Consider the following 18,041-nt stretch of genomic DNA (forward strand, 5'->3'; position numbering starts at 1 on the left):
GACCCAGTGCGGTCATTTAAATGAATTGTTAAAACTTCCCATTTATTGAAATGCATTTGTAAAGTTGCAGTGGAGCATTTGCGATGGTAGATGCGACTCTATTACTCAATGCCTCTTACCCTTGCTGGCCTGTGCTGATGTGTTGTGAGCTGGAATGGCTATGGTCTGGTAACATGGTTAATGATGGAAGATAAAGACCAAAATGGTCCAACCAGATATTCTGCCTTTTTCCAAGCATGAACTCAAGGCAGATTACTGTTAAATGTAGATCAAACATACAGGTACAGTACAATATAATAGCATTAGTTGCGAGTCAACTTAAAATTACAATCGAATTGTATTTAAGTAGATCATATTTACTACTAGTGTCAGCCAGAGCAGCATCCTGTCAGTTATCATTGCCTCCCCCACCTTTATCTACCACAACCATGCTTCCCCTCCCCGAGGCCATCACAGAATGTTCTCTTTTGAAACGAGCATAATTACAGAAGTTGGTAGAAGAGGAGATCTTCTTCCTCCATCAAAAAAGACGCCAGCACAAATATCAGTAGCATGTTATATGTCAGAGCCTATAGAGGATGAGTCCACAGATTCATTAGTGTATTGGAGACCCAAGGCTGCCAGCTGGCCAGACCTTGAGAATCTGGCCCAGCATTTTCTTTTCTACCCAGCAAACAGGGTGCCTGGTAAACAGGTATTTTCAATGACAGGGGACATCATTAGTCCACATCATTCATGGCTAGCACCACAGTTGGTGTAAAAGTTGGTGGTTCTTAAATATACCACCCTCAGTAGGGTTTCCCAGAATTTCCATGTGAATGGCAGAAAGACTGAGTGTTCAGCTACAGAGAACCAATGCCCCTGCTCATAGTATTAGCCCTCACCAACTTGCTGTGGGTGTGTTGTTAACAGGTGCCTTTTTTGTCATTGCTACTGTAGTGGTACCTTTTACTTCTCTTGGGGGTGCCTTGTGGTGTTCATGCCACTATTTTTGGTACCTTTTATTGTTTTCTATGTGCCTTGTGGTTCACATGCCACTAATGTTGGTACCCTTAGCTCCTTACAGGTTCCTTGTGGCATGCCTGCCATACAGATTACTCCCATGCCTTCTGTTAGAGGTAATAACTGCTGTTCCATGCAGGTACAACCATGCAGAAATATAACTTTGAGTTTAACAGAGGTAACCCTATTTATTCATTTCCATTCTTTAGTCACTAGGATCCTCTGTGTTTATCCCATGCCCTTTTGAATTCCATTATGGTTCTTGTCTTCACCATCTTACCCAGGAGGGCATTCCATGTATCCATCACCCCTTTTCCCTAAAGAAATATTTCTTGATATTATTCCTGAGTCTTCCCCCTTGGAGTTTCATATCATGACCTCTAATTTTTACAACTTCCTTTCCATTGGAAAACATTTGATTTTTGTGCTTCATTAATTTATTTTAGGTATTTAATAAGTCTTCTGTGCAGATCCTGAACCACTTAGGTTGCCTTTTTTTGGATCACTTTCATCCTGTCCTAAGAACAGAATGGAAGCAATATGGTGGTCAGGATTGCATGATCTATGTACAGGAAAGATGTACTTGGACAGGGTCCTCTTAATGGCAGTGTTGTCCTTCTCCTTGGACTACTCTAGTTGTGTGAATTGACCCTGATAGAATTTCCATGACAATTATTTGTATACAAAGGTTTGTAGAGAGTCTTCTATGAGAGTTCATGGTATGAAAGAACCAGAGAGTGGGATAATTCAGTTTATTGCAACATGTTACAAGTAGAGAATCAAAATTGTCTCTCAAAAGAAGCTTCTGCCAAATATTTCTATGTTTGTGCAAACAATTCACAGTCCAACGTTCACATGTCCTTGTCCTTTTTTCTGCATATCAGTTATCTTTATATTTGTTCTACTTCTTGTGCAGCATATCTTAGTTGGCAATATTTGCACACTTTCCTGTCTTTTGTAAGTACAGCTTTCTTCATGGCATGCTTAAAGAAGTTCCATGATAGCTGAAACTACAGTTTAACTATCTGTTTATAAGCTAAATCTATCAATGTATAATTCATATTATTTATAATTGTCCCTTATTATTATAACCCAATAATCCCATTTTCTCCCAACAAGCTGTAGTTTATGGTTATTCTTTATAATGAAAAGTCTGCAAAACAGGCCTGTTTCTAGTCCTCAAGGACAAGAGATGGACACCCTTGGACTACTCTAATAGATGAGAAAGTTTTATACTGCCCTTATGTGATGTGCAGCAAAGCAGAAAAGGTTTCAGGAAGCTGTAAATTATAGATCAGATTATCTATGTTTATATTGATTCTCTACAGTTTAGGGATAATTACCTGAGCAAGCAGTTACAGGCTTGTATACACACCGATTATCCCGTTCATTTTGAGGAAAGACAGACAGTTAAATCAAACTTCAGAGGAAAAGTGAAATATAAGAAAAGAAAAAAGCTACACCCAAGAGCAGGGCAATTATAAACAGTTTTTGGTATGATCCTGCATATTTATTTGCACAATGTACTTGCTGCCACTTCATAGGAATTGTACTTTGATGGGTGAGGCCAGAACCAGGTGAGGAAATGAAAACCTTGCAAAATCTTTGGCTCTATCTAAGCCTTTACTTCATGTTTTTAATGGGGATGGGATAGAGGAGGGGTGAAATTTCTGCTTATGAAAGACACCTGCTTTGATTTGTTTGTGATCTAGTGTTTAAAAATGCATTTATTTTCCATAAGTTTATAACAAAATTAACAATGTGATTATGGTAAACAACAAAATCCCAACGCAGAAGTAAATGGCCTTCACTTGTCTTATGCTTATTCATTGGTCTAGTCCATTATCACCACTGTTTGTATTTTGTGGATTATATATATGCAAGTAAAATCTAACTTTTCTTTCTTGATTTCAGCAAGATGGCATCATGGTTAGTTGAACCATATAGTCTATGTCAAATTTCAAAACACTAGAAATTTGAGACTTGAGCATCAGAACCATATATGGTTAACCACCATGATGGAAAAGCTCTAAGCAATTGCCACAGAGCTTTAGAGGGGGAATTTCTCTTTTTCTTTCTTAATGAGTAGCATAGAAAGACCTTAGAAAACAAGGGCCAACTTGTTGGCCTTATCTACAGCAGCGTGTGCTGCCATATGGGAAACCCAAGTTCAATTCCCATGCCTAGCTCCTGATCCTTTGATGAAAAGAGGCTGGAGATGCTTCAGCAGAGGAAGGGATGGATTCCAAGTTATTGTGAAACAACTGCTTCTGGCTGATTTAATGGCCGGGTTCTGGAGGGCATAATGGTCTGCGCCTCTCCGTCAGAGGTTTTTCTCTGCAATGGCTGGGCTACCTTACCTGGATATAGGTGCAAATATAGGTCCAATGTGCCTTAGCCATGATCCTTCTGCGTCATAAATGACAGTGGGTAGGGCTGGGGCAGGTTCCAATTGGACTGGAAGCCCAAGGAAGAGAAGGCTGCCTGGATAAAAAGAATATGCTGGAGGATTCATTATGTCATTTAATTAGTGAACTGGAGCAAATGTCTGCTGTGCAAGCAATTTTATCAAAGGTTTTTCCATAAGGACAGAAGCTAGCTGGAAGCTTTTATGTTAGGATTCATTTCTTTTTCTCTTTTGCTGTGAAAGTGTAAAAAAATAAATCTGCTTTTACCTTTTATTTGTAAGTGTAAGACACTGCATACATTTGTAGGATATGACACAAAATACACTAGTAAGACAGGGAAATTGTGTTTCCATTATATCATTCCTGTAGTTTGTGGTCCTTGGAGACAAAAGCTACAAATATATCAATTAATAGGGAATTGTGAATCCCAATGAAAATCAGTTTACCTTTCCCTCTTAATCCAATCACTACCTGGAGTATAGTGTAACGGGCTTTTCTGTTAATTTATCTGATTGCATCATTATAGAAATTTCTCTGAAGACCCATATGATTGTTCATTAAGAATCAAAAGGTATTCTTGTTGAATTAACTGATACTCAACTATTTTTAGAGCATGCACTGTAAATATGGTTGCATGAGACATGGGTCATTTAATGCTTGCATTTTCAGACTGGAGCTACAGTTTCGTCCTTGTGTTTAGCAATAAAATCCAATCCATTATCAGTCTGGAAAGCAGAAAAACATAAATCTGCATCATACTTCACCTGAATAAATGAGAATCCGCGCTTCCTTACTGATTAGAATTATTCTCTTTGTCATTTTTCTTATATAATGCAATGACAAAATGAACTAAAAGCAAAGCAGAAAAAAAAATCATTTTATAAGAAATAAAAAAAAAACTTTATAGGGAGTTGTGTGTTTGCATATTTTAATCAGTTCACAGAATTTTGCACTCTGTCTACAGATATGAATCAGGTCTGAGAACAACAAATTCTTTATATTCATTAGCTCAGCCAGAGGCATCTGCAATGTCACTGAGGAGGCAGCAGTAAAATCACTGAGCAAGAGAATAATCAGATTAAGTGCACACTGTCTGTGATTCCCTTCTCGCCTCTCTGCCATTTTAGTTTTAATAAAACGAGATACTGTGATTATACTAATCCAGGAATAGTCCAGGTGGTCTGGTTCAGAAAAATAAAATGTTTTCAAAATCTTTTCATTGACGCATTCCACATAATTGAAATTGGTAAAAGCTTTTAGTGAAAGGGAATGACCCAGACCTTATAAAAAGGGGCCAAACGTTTGAATGGAGGGAGGCGGGACGAGGGCTGCAGCACTCATTGAGCTTGTCATGTTCTCTATGCTTTAATGTCTGCAGGGGAAAAAACAGACAGTACAGAAACCGAATTCCCCCTTTCTGAAAGAGCACATCTGCTTCTTCCAGTCTGCTTTTTCCTGACAACCGTTTCTAAGAAGGCAGCATGCAGGCAGGAGGGGAAGACAAAGAGATGAATTGCAGGATATATCCAATATTCTCCTTATGGGGCTGGTCCATGAGTGCCACCTGCTTCTAGTAAACAGCAGATTGTGCTTTCGGGGCTGCCTTCAGATTATGGTCCCAAATATAGTGCCATGCAACAATTGTTTTTAGCATTGAGCAAAAAAAAAGGAATGCAGACACACCCACTCTTCCTGCTGGATAGATTTACCAGTTTCATGAAGCTTTGCCTTACGAGCAGGATGCAGACTCTGCAATTAGTCTAATGGTAAAGAAGTCTGGAATTTAAGGGCTATCCTGAATATAAACCTACAGTACTAATCTTTTATAACTGTCAGCAATGTGTGACTGCCCCATAAAGAGTTGCAACGATTAGCAGGAATTCATGAATTTTACATGCATGTAAACAGAATGATTGCAGATTGCGGACAGTTTAAAGGGCCACCATTGTAGTGTCATTTTATAATTCTGAATAGATTACTAAAGCTAATGTTTTTAAATGTAGTTTATTAAAGAATTTTTGTAAAACTTTTAAAATCATTTAAAACCACACTGATTCAGAAAAGCACAACAGGGCATGGGTGTAGCTGAAAGTCAGACACTATGGGTACTAGAAATACCAATATCCTTCCTCTGGAAACGAATGATCTGGGTCCTGTCTGCTTCATTTTATCAATAAAGAGTCCCGATCTTCTTTAATAAGTCTGGTAGAAGTGTAATTTCCTGATAAAGTAATTGGAATCCTGCAGTTAGGAAATTCAGTTTAACTGTTTAAATTCAGAATCTAGATTAAATATTCTCTTTTATGAAGCCTTAGGGGCAGATTTTCCAAATCTTCTGGCCAGCTACACTCGAGCACTTATTTGATTTTTAATTAGACAAAATAAAAATACGTTTGCAAACTATAGGTGCATCAATGAGAACTGTCATTCAAATATTGCTGTACGCAATTTATTAGTCATAGGGAGGACAAGTTTCAAAGCCATTTCCATGCGTAAAACAATGTTTTGCATACAGGAATGGGGGTCTCTGAATGTTTCCTGCCCTATCTGCATGTAAAAGTACACGTGTAGGGCCAGTGGCATTCTGGGAGGTTGGAGTCTGGGAGAGGTTAGCCCTTATGCACATGTGCATTTGTACATGCATAATTTTGCTTATAAAAGGGCCCACACAAATTGCAGGTAAAAGTCTATGCCCATACTTTTTCTGACCCCCATTTTCCAAGAGAACTATTTCCCTTTGAAAACTGATGTAAAGATTTTAAACAGTTTGAATGTTGCCCTCACTGTGGTAACTAGAGCAAATAAAGGCTCATCTCACAGGCTCTGGTCAAATGCCATGATTGGGCAGAAATGTTGCACTGCATGGTATCAGATGGTACAAGAAAGGGGTTGCAGCAGAGACAAGGTTGCAATAGTTGAGCCATAAGAATCTCATAGAAGGCATCAAATGGAAAGTAGTAGGGATGCTCAGGGCCGTTGTAAGGGTATTAGATGCTCTAGGCAAAACTTATAGCTTGGTCACCCTCCAACCTGGTCACACCCTCCCCATACACAATTAAATATTATGCCATTATTATAATAGATTTTACTTGAACATTTAATGTAGTCTTCTGAGGGAAAATATCTCTTACAATATGTATATTATATTCACATGCAGTATTGTAAAAAGTACATGCAAAAAAGTAAAAAAGACCCTTGGAATTGGTATTCAGTCTATTGTTATGGGTGATAGGTGTGGGCTCGGCCCTCAGAAAGCTACAAGTAAACTGAATTACAATTTCAATATAGTAAATCTCCCATACCAAAACTGCCAAACACAAGGAGGTAACCTACATGGCGCGGTGGTTACTGCCATTAACATAGAGCATGGGGGTAACCTGTATGGTTTGGCAGTTACTTCCATAAACCACTTGCTGGGCAGACTGTATGGACTATTTGATCTTTATCTGCCATAATTGTTATATTTCTATGTTACTACATCTGTAATATTTTGAAGGAAAAAGTACCCCAAGCTCCTCCCCTCCCTCCTTATGTCACTTGTGCCCTAATAAAGATAGTACCAGGTAGGGGATACCCCCTCCCTACCGCTTTACCTTTTTTGAGCATGAGGGAGGGAGGGAGGGACTTATGCAACATACAGGCCGATACAGTAAAACCTGCGGGAGAGCCGGCGGTCCGAGGTGAGCGCCCACTCTCCCAATGCGCGCCCAGGCTACTCTTCTGGGCGCATGATCAAGTATTTAAATGAGGGCCCGCAGTAAAAGAAGACACTAGGGACACTAGTGCGTCCCTAGCGCCTCTTTTTTGACTGGAGCGGCAGCTGCCAGCGGGTTTGACAGCCGACGCTCAATTTTACCGGCGTGGGTTCTCAAACCCGCTGACAGCCACAGGTTCAAAAAACGGACGCCGGCTAAATTGACTGTCCGTCTTCCGACCCGCGGGCCGATTTTTAATTTTTTTTAAATTTTGGGGCCTCCAACTTAATATCGCTATGATTTTTCTGCTTTTCTGTACACTTTCCTGGTGCTGGCAAAATGTGTGGCTTGGCTGCACATTTTACTTTCTGTATGGCACGGGAATAACTAATAGGGCCATCAACATGCATTTGCATGTTGCGGGCGCTATTAGTTTTGGGGGGGGGGGGGGTGTTGGCCACGCATTTTTCGACGCACTATTACGCCTTACTGTATAAGGGGTAAAAATAGTGCTCCGCCGGACCGCACTGTATTGTATCGGCCTGATAAATTGTGTGTGTGTGTGTGTAGACTTGCATTAGTTTATGGATGGAAAAACATATGCCAACAGAGGTGAAAAGGAGCAGGTTATGCCAACTTGCATGGAGAATCCATACAGTTTTGTTGAGCTCCCAGAGGAAGGTGGTAAGGTTGACCAGCATGAGCCTGAAATAATGATTTTTTGAGCTCCCAGGTGAAACTGACAGGAGGTGGCAGATTGCCTAGCATGTCCAGCAAGACAGTTTGGCTATACTGTACATATCAACTAATGGCAAAAAATGATAAGAAGCAGCCTTCTCTATATTTCATTTTCTTTTATGGGCATTTATATATCACCACCTCCAAAACAGCTCATGGCAATTTACAGCAAATAACATCATTACAAATTAAATTGTCATTTACGTTGTTTGACTGTCTGCAGGATGATCAAGCTTGTACAATTGACATCTGGTAGATGTCCTTGGTGCAGAAGGATGAGGAAAGTTAATGATCAGAGATAGAATAGAGTAAGAGCACCTGAGCATACTCAGTAGGCCAAAAGTCTACCAACATCTATTGTGTTGTTATGTTTTCAAACACAGCCAACATGAATTTACTCAAGGGAAGTCTTGCCTTACAACTGCCCTACATTTTTTGAAGGGGTGAATAAGCATGTGGACAAAGGTGAACCGGTAGATGTGGTGTATTTGGATTTTCAGAAGTTGTTTGACAAAGTCCCACATGAGAGGCTTCTAAGAAAACTAAAAAGTCATGGGATAGGAGGTGATGTTCTTTTGCGGATTGCAAACTGCTTAAAAGACAGGAAACAGATAGTAGGATTAAATGGTCAGTTTTCACAGTGGAAAAAGATAAACAGTGGAGTGCTTGAACCGATGCTTTTTAATATATTTATAAATGATCTGGAAAGGGGTACAACGAATGAGGTGATCAAATTTGCAGATGACACAAAATTATGCAGGGTAGTTAAATCTCAAGCAGATTGTGATGAATTGCAGGAGGACCTAGTGAGACTTGAAGATTATGCTTCCAAATGACAGATGAATTTTAATGTGGACACATGCAAAGTGATGCATATAGGGAAAAATAACCCTTGCTGTAGTTACCCAGTGTTAGGTTCTATCGTAGGGTTACCACACAGGAAAGAGATCTAGGCGTCATAGTGGATAATACATTGAAATTGTCGGCTCAGTGTGCTGTAGCAATCAAAAAAGCAAACAGAATGTTAGGAATTATTAGAAAGGGAATGGTGAATAAAACGGAAAATGTCATAATGCCTCTGTATCGCTCCATGGTGAGACCGCACCTTGAATACTGTGTGCAGTTCTGGTCACTGCATCTCAAAAAGGATATAATTGCGATGGAGAAGATACAGAGAAGGGCAACCAAAATGATAAGGGGCTTGGAATGGCTGCCCTATGAGAAAGGCTAAAGAAGTTAGGGCTGTTCAGTTTGGAGAAGAAATGACTGAAGTGGGGATATGATAGAAGTCTACAAAATCATGAAAGGTCTTGAACAAGTTAATGTAAATCAGTTATTTCCTCTCTGAGATAATAGAAGGACCAGGGGGCACTCCATGAAGTTAGCAAGTAGCTCATTTAAAACAAATCAAAGAAAATTATTTTTCACTCGGTGCATAGTTAAGCTTTGGAATTCATTGCCAGTGGATGTAGTTATAGCAATTAGTGTAACTGAGTTTAGAAAAGGTTTGGATAAGTTCCTAGAGGGAAAATCCATAAACTATTATGGTAATTAATAAGCAATAATAGCTTGTGATTTATCTAATGTTTGGGTACTTGCCAGGTACTTGTGACTTGGATTAGCCACTGTTGGAAACAGGATACTGGGCTTGATGGACCCTTGGTCTGACCCAGTATGGCATATCTTATGTTCTTATGTTCTAATTGTCATACTATAAATGCTCAGTAGGACTCAATAATTGTGCAGAGGGACATAGATATTTTAGGAAAATAGGCAGAAAACTGGTAGATGAATAGTGATATGAACACGTGTAGGACAGTGCAGCAGAGGCACAAGATTAAGCAAGTTCACTATATTTTGAATGAGGTGATACTTGCTAACACTTGGATATATTAATTGATAAAAAAATTGTAAATTAATCTAAGCTCAGATAAGTTAATGTTTCACTCAAATCTATTGGCATAACCAGAGATGGCTTCAACACAATTTAAATCTTATTGATATTTTTCCAAAAACCTGAATTCATTAAGAGTGGTTTAGGTGGATCTGAATATTCATAAATGTGAAGCATTCAAAGCTGCTACAGATCTTCAGCTTCTATAAATATAAATGCAAATCTACAAATATTAATAATGGGTCAATGATAGGAATAAGGCAAATATGAAGGTCAGAGTTGGGATGCAAATGTTCCAAATTAATCCAAGTTGAGCTCTGCATGATTTAAGTCTTTCTGGTTTGGATGAGATTCAGATTTAACCCAAACCAACCATCACTAATGTGGACTATATGTGCTCTTTGCTAGTCTAGAGGAACCTACTCTGCCATAATTAATTCCTGAAATATCATGAGCAGAGATAATGAAATCATTAATTATTCATGATATCCTTGGCTACATTTCATCCATCCTGATGCTGGCACAATTCATCCATAAATCCTGTATTTACATAGAGCAGTACTCACAAGTGTATGGAGGCCATATCATCATTTGAGCTGAAACACTTTCGTAGTGCAGGCTTTATTTATTTATTTATTTATTTTGCCAAGAACAATGCCATTCAACTTTCAGAAAGAAATTGAAAACCTGGCTTTTCGCAGAAGCCTACCGCTGAAGGATCTCCTCAACCATCACTGACTCTCACTCCCCCACCCCTCCCCAATCCCTTCCCCCCACCCAACCTCACCCTTTCCTTCTCCCTCTGGACATACCAGGCTAATAACTGCCTAGGATAAACCTATGTTTTTGTATCTTACAGTTTTTGTTGATTTATATATTTTTCTCTCTCTAATTGTTTCTTAGTTTAAACTCTGTACTGTCTTCCATTGCCCAGGTTTTATGCTCCCTGTTTAATGTAACTTTACTTTCTACCTTGATGTTAATTGGTTTCCCCTCAGTTACATTGTAAACCGGTACGATAAGACCTAGTCTTGAGCATCGGTATAGGAAAAGAAATTAAATAAATAAATAAATAAATAAAAAGGCAAGATTTAGAACTGATGTAAGCTGAGTGGTTTAGCAAATATAGGGTATGATTTACTAAAGCTTTTCTCCCATTCTGTGCCTGTGGGGAAAAATGCTTCATAAATGAGGTCCATAATCTTCTTCTGGGATATCCTTGAAGGTGGGACTTGAAGGAACCCTTCAAGTCCCACCTACAAAATACACCCGTCTAAAAACCACCAAAGAACGTTCCTTCTCCACAGCAGGCCCTGTCCTCTGGAACAGACTACCGACTGACCTAAGACTGGAACCCTGCCTTCATACCTTTCGAAGAAAACTGAAGACGTGGCTTTTCCTCCAAGCCTTCCCCTAGTCAAAATGACACTTTGGTCTCAGCCCAAGGAATGAGATAATTACTAATCTCATAACCCATTTTATATTATTTATTTGTTGCTAATTCTGCTCTACTTTTCTTCCTGGCTACTTTAGCCCCCAAGTTCAATGCCCTTGTTTTATGTAACTTTGCTTGTTTCAGCCTTCTTGTTTGGTTACACTTGTTAATCCCCTAAGTTCCATATAAACCGGCCTGATGTGAATTCCATTCGTGAAATCCGGTATAGAAATATATATTAAATAAATAAACAAATAAATAAATATCAGGGGCATATCTTTCAAAACCATTGCTCAGGATCAACATGGAGATAGATGTAGAAATATATCAGCCCTCCCACGCTGGTTCAATGACTCATCAACTCAGGGCATCTGCTGCATGTCAAATTTAAATATTTTGTTCAACCTAGGGAAATCTATGCAAACGTGAACTGACCTATCTGCTTTTGTGACCAGTATCACCAGATTGTCCCACTCACTCCTTGACTCTTCATGTAATCCCTACATGGAGCATCATCTGCACTTCCTTGTCAGTTGGCTTAATGCCATATCTTATCTTCAGGGGCATCTGTATGGTAGGGTAGTCAGCCCAATCCTCCTTGCCATACCAAAAATGTCTGAGAACTGTTTCACTGGCCATCCAGTTCAATGCCAGTCCCTCTCCAGCATTCAATCATGTCAGTCACTGAGGGGCTTAACTCTACTTTGTCTTCATTGGGAACTATGTACAGTATTCTTTTCCTTCCAGGACTGGGCAAATTGACATGGTATATTTTTATCTTTTACTGGTGTCCAGCCTGACAGACTTCATAGTCCAAAGCATAACAACAAATAAACCAGACTTAATATTTTAATATATTATAGGACCATCATACGCCAGACTCAGACATGTAAATAAATTGTGTGAGGATCAGAGCTGCTGTAATCATTGGTCCAATACGTTAAAGTCTTTCTTGAAGTTCTTCAACATGACAAACTTAAAGTGAATTTTTATAAGTGTCTAAACAATTCTCGGGTACTTTCTTCAATTTATAAAATGCTTTGTTCAAATAAACTGGATTTGAGATGTTTATATCATACAATATTATTCCCAGAACTTCATTGTGCACTAGGGCTATTCTCTTTCTCAGCTCATATGGCATGCATCATCCAGCCAGGAGTTTATTCTAGCCGGTTGGAAGAAGGAGCAGAACCTAGTGTCCTGATTGTATTGTATTAGTTGAGACTCTTTGACTTAATGATGGGTCTGATATCCTTGTGCTTTCTGCATGTTCTCTTTTATGTAATGTGCCGCTATCTGAAGATTTCAGTATACTTGCATCATGTACTCAATGATGCATGCCTATATTGTCTATCAATCTCTTTGACTGTATCTAAGATTCCTCTGAAGAACTTTAGGGTTGTTTGCTGATCTGAGTTTCACTAATAGCCCTTCAGTATGGGTGAGTAGCACTTTTCTCTCTTGATTTGTGCTAATGGCAGGACCTGAACAGCCATTGTTATAGCTGTTCTATTACCCTTTGCTGGTTTTGTGCATGTAGTTTGCCCTCTTGCTACTGCTGAGTCAGCTAATATAAAAATGACTTTAGCATCAGCTGTTAGAGATTTAAGGAGGGCTTCTGGCTTTGTTCTGTGTTATTCCTGCAAAACAAAATACATTTCATGAGAAGTGCAGCCAAATAGGAAACAGCAAAAAATGGAACCCCCCCCCAAATCTGGAGGGTTCCCCCCCCCCCCATATTTCATTCTCCCCTAGTTAACTGGACTGTTTGCTTTGTATCTCACCAGTGCCACCATATGTGAAGGGTAGTGCTCTAGTTACCCCGTCAGCCCGCTGGGTCCATCTCTCACCCATTCCTTCAATACAGTCCCACCACCACCATTGACTGCACTCTCCTCCTTTCTCTCTCAATGTTTCTCTTCCTCTGCTCCCTCCAGGACGATTAAATCAGAGGTTTTCTTTCTTGCTGCATTTTCTTCCTTTTCTACTTCCTGTTCTCCTTGTTCCTCTTTTCTAAGCCTTGGATTACGACTGTTGAGCCAGGGGAATGTGTGGTGTTCAGTTTTTCCCTGTCCCAAAATTCTTCCCAGGTGCTCTTTTTTAAATTTTTTTCTGTATCTTCAGCTTTTTTTAGTCTGCTCTGATGCTTTCTTCCTTTCCTCTGTTTGTGGACACCCATCACAATTATTTCAGCATTTCAGTAGATCTTTTCATGTCAAATGCTGTTATTACTAAGACTAATATCAAAAGTGGATTTAAAAAAAACAAAACTATCCTGGCCCTTGGGAGTCACTCATATAATCTTTCTCGATTTTGCAAAAAAAAAAAAAAAAATCCTAAATAAAGCAAAAATCCAAGTTTATATACCCATTTAGAGAACAGTGTTTAGAGGCTAGAACAATGAAGCAGACAGTTGTTCTTTACTGAGCAGCTAAATATAGTCATCTTGTTTGATAAGGCAGATCTATTGAGTATCTCAAAAAATGGATAATCTGGGAGGTTGCTTTAGATTGTGGAAAACAACTATGCAAATATATTAGATTTTTATAGTTAAATGACCTTCACAGAGCAGCGGTTTCAACCCTAAATAGAGCCTGAGGGAGTAACCTGCACAGAACGGCATCTCAGTATGATGTTTTTAGAAGTCAAAGAACCTGGAACTAATGTTTCTTGATTAGGGGGCAAGTTTTCAATAAATCGCTTGAATAACATAGAATTATATTTTTTATTCCACACAAATCCACCTAATCTTCATACACAACATATCTATATAGTTTATGTTTGACAATTGGGTTGAATATGAAGTACATCCATACCTTATGTCATCTTAGATGGGAGCATAAAGTATGAAGTTTGAGCACCTGTTTACATTTTTTAAACTTTAATGCTTGCATGTAGCTTTTTCCCCCAACCAAGTTACCTTCCCTAGAAACACCTCTTTTTACTATTGCCCAGAATACATGTTTTGTGAAAGTACATGCATACTCTTATCCAGATGAAAATCCAATTAGGAAGGTTAAGGCTTCTACTCAGGTAACCCTGAATGTAATCCTCTTAGTTGCCAAACAAGGATTTGAAAATGTACCACTTTATGACCCAAACATACAATTTTCATTCTTTCGTTACTATTAAATTGTCATAGCAGTTCAAATAGTATATACTTTTTTTGCACCATGAAAAGGTTGTCCTATCCTTTAGAAGCCAGTAGTACTCAGTCTCAATAGAACACGAATGCCAGATGCCTGAAATAATAAACCACCTCCCTCTTCTGCAACACCAGGTTAGCTGTAATGTGACAAATCAGACTGTAGGAGTCTTCTAATTTTTATTAATTTTGTACAATGATTTGGTAATGTATCCACCATATGTAGATATGAGCAACTGGTCAGTAAATAGAAATGGTAATGAATAGTGCTCTGTTGTTTTATTACTGCATTGATTCACTAGTAGAATAAACAGTCTTAAAAATGTTTAAGTCAAACCCGGGTACTCTGTATAAGCAAATAATATGTTTACTTATTTTGCAACTGTCTAAAATGCAACCTTAAATTGAAATAGTGAAAGATATACTCTTATTGTAATACTGTGTGGTCTTTTATTTAATGTCTCCTAATCGTCTTTTTCCATTTTCAGAACCTGAAGCAGGGGAGGTCTCTCCTCCGGTGGGAGCAGGTGTGAATAGCAACAGCTGGACCTTCAAATATGGACCTGGTAACCCCAAACAACCTGTTCCCCCTATCCCACCTGATTTCCCAGACAATTTTATCATCCCTGGGTCTCCCGCCATCATCTCCATTCGGCAGGATCAGCTGTCCAACCAAGCCAGCAAAAGTAACTTCATAACCTTTGGCAAAAAGGAAGAGACCAAGAAGAGGAAGAAAAAGAAGAAGGGAAACAAAAACCAAGAGAAAAAAGAGAAGGGAAACAGTCCTACAGACAACAGTGACCAGTGAGAGAAGAAAGTGAAATACCATTTTTTTTTTTAAATAATGGCAAATACTTCTTATGTAGCAACTCCCAACTACTTCCTACTATTAGCACACGTTTCTGTGTGCACACACTTCAGAAATCCAACCAGGAAAGTCACAATGTCTGTCTAACTTGCTGGAAAAGTTTTGTCTTCAAAGCCTTCTTACCTATCCCGCCAACCATTTTCTTTCACTAGTCTACAACATCAAAGCAGCGGGTAACAAGCTGTTTTTTTTTCCCCCCACTGCAAAAGGGGAAACCTTAACGCTTCCACACATCGGTTGTGATTTCTGCAGTGGTTTTTATAGTATGTGCTGTTTTTTTTTTCTGTGAGAATGATGATACTTTAAGGACAGGTTTACATTTGCTTAAGGGAATATTGTATCTGATTGGAAATACTTATGTCCAGGTAGAACTCATGAAATGGAAGGAAAGCTTGTAAAATGCAAGAAGGGCTAGGAAAATATATGGAAAATGTTTAAAAAAAATGTTCAGATGGCAGAAGAACAGATCCTGGAAAGGTGAGGGCTGGACATTTTCTTTCTTGAACCCTCATGTTCATTCTTATCTTCTGTATGTGTGCTGTCCTACACATAAACTACAGGCGTAAGCATGAATTTGGATACCAACAAATATATTTTATAGCAAACCAAAGGCAACACACTGAAGATATTCGGCACTGCATCAGAAAGACTATTGTTAAGATCCAATGTAAGATGGGCTCGCAAGAAAAATGTGTCTAATCATGAATTTTTCCTGTTAAAAGTCCCTGTTCCACATTATTTAACATTCTTTTGTGCATAATTTCTCTGAAAAGTTCAGGGAATTTTCCACATCACAAGCATACGTGGAAAATCTTTCATTATGTAAGATGTATGTTCTTTGATGGACAGAAAAGGTTATTGATAAAAAGAAATACTGTGCCCTTTTCACCTAGCAAACATAACAATTTACAGCCATTAGGAACTATAATTGCTGGTGCTGCTATCAAAGTGCTTTAGAGAAATTGCCTAAAAACATCTGTATTATATCAGCCACCTGCCAATCACAGATTTGTCCTGCCAGGTCACTCTGGCTGTCTCTTGCATGTATTAATAATAATTACAACATCAGTTTTGCATTTATCTGCACTTTGGACATACAAGACATCTTCCCACAACTTGTCCATATATACAAATTCAGGAACAAAATATTTCTCCTATCCATAATGAAAAACTACTAACCTCTTAGCTATGTGCAGTGTCATAGTGTTTCCATCCACAATCCCTTTTGGCTTGGTTTTACTTTTTTTTTTTTTTAATTGAGATTATGACCTGCTGACCCTACTAACATCCATGATGTGAAAATAAAGTACTGTATGTATGCTCTATGCTCTTATAAACCCCCCAAATCTATTTATTCTATGCTTGTGTATGTGAATGCAAATGCAACTATTACCTATAGTTGACTGTAAGCTTTACTGTTGAATGTAACTCCATATTATCTTTCTTTTTTGTACACTTGTGGAAAAAGTGACACTGTTGATTTTTTAAAATCACTGTTAATGATAAAAAAAAAGTTTGTTTTTGAAACAGTAAAATACCTTTCTTAAATCAGGAAATATGTGAATTCAGGTGTTTTATTTATCACTAGGCTTATGTTTCTGAAACACACATTAAATGATGAATTACTTCTTCTGGTTGAACATCAGCACAGACATTACCAGTATCCCACCAATATTTGGTTTCACAAATCAAGAAGGAATAGTCACTTGAAGTGCACTCAGCAGTAGCGGGCTTTCTTGTGACAAACAAAGGCATTATTAAAAGCTTAAGATTATAGTTCTTAACTGGCTATTGAAGTCAAAGGCAGAAAAACCTGTGGTTTGTGACCCCCCTTTTGCTGTGGTATGTTTTATTTCACATCTTGTGAGTTTGATCAGATTCATATAGCTAGAAGGTATGAAATAAAGAAAAAAGGTTTCAGTTCAAAGAGAAGTCCAAATAGATACTAAAAAAAAATGAAGAAAGAAAGTACTTCTAGACATTTACAAATTGCAATACTGCATTAGTTGAAGGACCATCAGAAAAAAACCTGTTATGAATTTATATATAGCAGATTAAAGACTTCAATCATTGGTCCTTAAAGTGTAGACCAACATAAAATGCTTTCTTATTATAATCAAAAGTTTGCCCTCATTTTTGCCTAGGGACACTTTCTTTATGCATTTAGTTGTATTGCCATTCACCAAATCATATTATACTGTATGTAACCCTCTTTCACACCTATAAAAATTACATCACATCGTTATTAATTCTTTAATTTTCTGTGTTTTAGAAGGAGAGGGACTAACAGGTAGAGATATTAAAGTCTTTCTTTCAGTAGGTTATTGCAGCTGACTTACCCAAATTATCATGGAAACAAATTGGCTGATATTGTGCTCTTTACTAAGCTAATGAGATGCAAAAATATTACACAGAACTTTTACTGTGTTAATGAGCAGTATCACCTTTACTATGTGAGAAATCTGTATCACCATGTAAAAAGACCATATGATAATATTTTCAAATAACAGCAGCAAGATATCCTGAGAAGCACCATCCCCTTAGGACCAGTATAAAAGAGTGGCCAAGAAAGCCACTGGTAGACACTGTACTGCTAGAAGATTGTGAAGACAACTGAATGCAAGAGGAGGAAGAGGTGGAAAAGGTGAGGGAGGAAGTGAAGAAGAGGAGGTAGGGGAAACACAAGAAGAGAGATGAGGAGCTAGGGAAAAGGGAGCCCAATTATACTGAAACATTGGATGTGGAAGTGGCATCACATACAGCAAGTAGCAGAGAAACACCAATTCCCAGAACCCAGATCTTCAACATTCCTTTCAGCACCAAGTCACCTTGGAGCATGGACTTGGCAGTCCTTGA

At 38.4% G+C, this 18,041-nt stretch overlaps 1 protein-coding gene across 1 annotated transcript in view; it reads left to right on the plus strand.

Moving 5' to 3' along the window:
• LOC115079713 (protocadherin alpha-5-like) overlaps positions 1 to 16,733 on the plus strand; it is a 120,231-nt gene extending 103,498 nt beyond the window's left edge. The window contains exon 4 of the mRNA XM_029583460.1: positions 14,806 to 16,733. Coding sequence (XP_029439320.1) covers positions 14,806 to 15,125 — 320 coding nt within the window. The 3' untranslated portion in view covers positions 15,126 to 16,733. The remainder of the gene's footprint in view (positions 1 to 14,805) is intronic.
• Positions 16,734 to 18,041: the final 1,308 nt, after the last annotated feature.

The sequence above is a fragment of the Rhinatrema bivittatum genome, chromosome 18 (genome assembly GCF_901001135.1).
Source record: "Rhinatrema bivittatum chromosome 18, aRhiBiv1.1, whole genome shotgun sequence".
Lineage (NCBI taxonomy): Eukaryota > Metazoa > Chordata > Amphibia > Gymnophiona > Rhinatrematidae > Rhinatrema > Rhinatrema bivittatum.